At 36.9% G+C, this 2498-nt stretch overlaps 1 protein-coding gene across 1 annotated transcript in view; it reads right to left on the bottom strand.

The window, feature by feature from the left end:
* Window positions 1–308: 308 nt before the first annotated feature.
* Window positions 309–2498, bottom strand: part of LOC309693710 (heat shock 70 kDa protein 12A-like) — a 5393-nt gene continuing 3203 nt past the window's right edge. The window contains exon 4 of the mRNA XM_082513178.1: window positions 309–2151. Coding sequence (XP_082369304.1) covers window positions 1082–2151 — 1070 coding nt within the window. The 3' untranslated portion in view covers window positions 309–1081. The remainder of the gene's footprint in view (window positions 2152–2498) is intronic.

Genomic DNA, 2498 nt, shown 5'->3' with positions numbered 1-2498 from the left:
TTTTACAGACAACTGATTTCCTTACATTAGGGGTCCCGAATCCCACGAGGGCCAGTGTCCTGCAGGTTTTAGATGTGTCCTTAATCCATCACAGCTGATTTAAATGGATAAATTACCTTGTCAACATGTCTTGAAGTTCTCCAGAGGCCTGGGAATGAACTAATCATGTGATTCAGGTGTGTTGACCCAGGGTGAGATCTGAAACCTGCAGGACACCAGCACTCGTGGACTGGGATTGGGGACCCCTGTCTTACAGGAAGAAACAGGTTTATATCGTAAAAAAATAAAATATTTTATTGAACAATGGCTTTAAAACAACATATGAAAGCCCTTTATTGAGGTCGAACAAGCATTAATAGGTGTTGTACAGGCTCATTAAGATACAGGGTCTACTTATTATTAGCTATTAGCAATGAACGATGATAGTAGTAACTGTGTACCTTCCAATGGGAAAAACCTTTTAACACTAATTTTGGAAGAAAAAACATCAACATTTTAGGATATTTCTTTTCCAGATTTGATGAATCCCCGAATTATCATTCAAATTACAATTAATAAAGTAATGCTACAAATAACTTCAGAGTAACATTTTCAAAACTTTCTTCTATATGATTTCGGTAAAATTATTTAAGAATTTTCACTGAAAAAGCCCTGGATAGATCATAAAACATATAAACAGGAATTATACACTAATGAAAATATTTTAAATTATACATTTTGAAGGATTAAAATTTTATGATATTTTATTTTAATTTTATAATTTATACAGTGTCTTTGGACTTTAAGGCACAGGTTAGAATTTTTATGAAGAAAAGAAACAAAGAAATTAAAATTCCAGGTGTATTAAAATTGGATTGGATTATACAAAAGTTTTATTCATAAAGTTTAACGATAATAAAATAAAAAAAAGCAACATAACCACAATGTAACTTCACATAGGTTCTCATCAGATTTCATAAGAAGAAGGATGTTTTCACTACTTCCGTGACTAAAGATAAACTGCTAGAGTACCTATTATAACTTAAGGACAGCAGTGGCTCTAACAACAATGTATCTATTTGTTTCCTGATGTTTCATGAATTCACTTCTGCCACACGTTGTTTCTGAATGATTTTATTGATTTAGCCATAAAATCGAGGTCAATTTTAACTGTGGAACCTGAATCTACGTCTATGGCTGTGGCCGTCATTTCTGTGGCACCAAACTTGATTTGTAGTTTGATTTCACGATTCATGCCGCGTGCTGTGTCAGGTGACTCAAGAATAATAGAACCAATTTTCTCTACTCCCCACTCATCCACATATATTAGTCCTTGGATTTTTCTCTCTGTGCGATAAAATGCAAAGGTAATGGCTGTCTGATCTCTTTCTATTGGAGTGCAGCTGTACTCACTGGTTTTATCCCAGCCCACTTCCTCATTTTCCTTCACCAGTATACAGAAAATACTATCACACCACTCACCCTCTTTGTTTGTGTATCTCTTGTCTGCTTTATGCTTGGACTCATCAAACCTATGACACAAAGAAACCCCGTAAGTAAAGGCACTTATTCGAGATGCCACCAATGCTGGGTTTCTTCCAAACAGCACAGCTCCCTTCATGATTGCTTCTTGAGGATGAGAAGGACACAGAACTTTATACTGACCACCAAACTGATTGGTAATATGCTGACGCAGAATCAGGCTTCTAGCGTAGCCTCCGACTAACAGAATGTACTCAATCCTGAAATCTTTCTTCAGGATTTCTCTGAGACTCTTGGTGATGCCATTCAGACTCTCAGCAAAGAAAGATCGTACTTTCTGTTTTGAGATTTTGATGGCTCCTTGATTCCAGGAAACACCTCTCAGCGATTCAAAAAACTTTTCCATTTTCTGCTTTTCTTTTGCCATTTCAGCCAGGTTATATGGGCAGCTGATCTCCACATCATCATCATTCTCTTTTAAAACTGAGATTTCATACATCATCTTCTGCAGCTCTGCTGGATGCTCTTTTTCATATGCATCCCACAAACTATCACTGAAGATTTCTCTGAGGAACTCTTTGAATTTTTTATCCACAGTTTGTCCCCCCAGATCATTTCCTGAGGCCTTGTGCAGCTCCTTCAGGGCTCCTCCCTCCAGGACTTCATGGACAGTGATGTCAATGGTTCCACCTGCAACACACAGGAAGTAATTTAAAATAATTAAAAGTGACAAGCGATAGCATTTTTACAAGTCATTCTCTTCTCCATCCTCCTATTGCAGACTTTAGGGCCTTTATACCTCACTGGTGAATACACAGAACTATACACAAGTGTGTCAAGATACCGGCACCAAACTCATGTTTTCTTAGTTTTACTTCCCTGTATCTGATTCTCTAAATTTTGGGAGCACTATACATTTAGTTATCTGGTATCAATTCTGACTAACACTGGTTGGTTTAATGTTTTAAATGTGAGACCTGCACGGTTTTAGTTTCATCCTCCCAGGCTAACACAAATAAAAATCCAAAACACTTAAT

Source organism: Aulonocara stuartgranti, assembly GCF_965226115.1.
Source record: "Aulonocara stuartgranti genome assembly, chromosome: 3".
NCBI classification, from domain to species: Eukaryota; Metazoa; Chordata; class Actinopteri; order Cichliformes; family Cichlidae; genus Aulonocara; species Aulonocara stuartgranti.
This window is presented reverse-complemented; position numbering and strand designations above follow the sequence as displayed.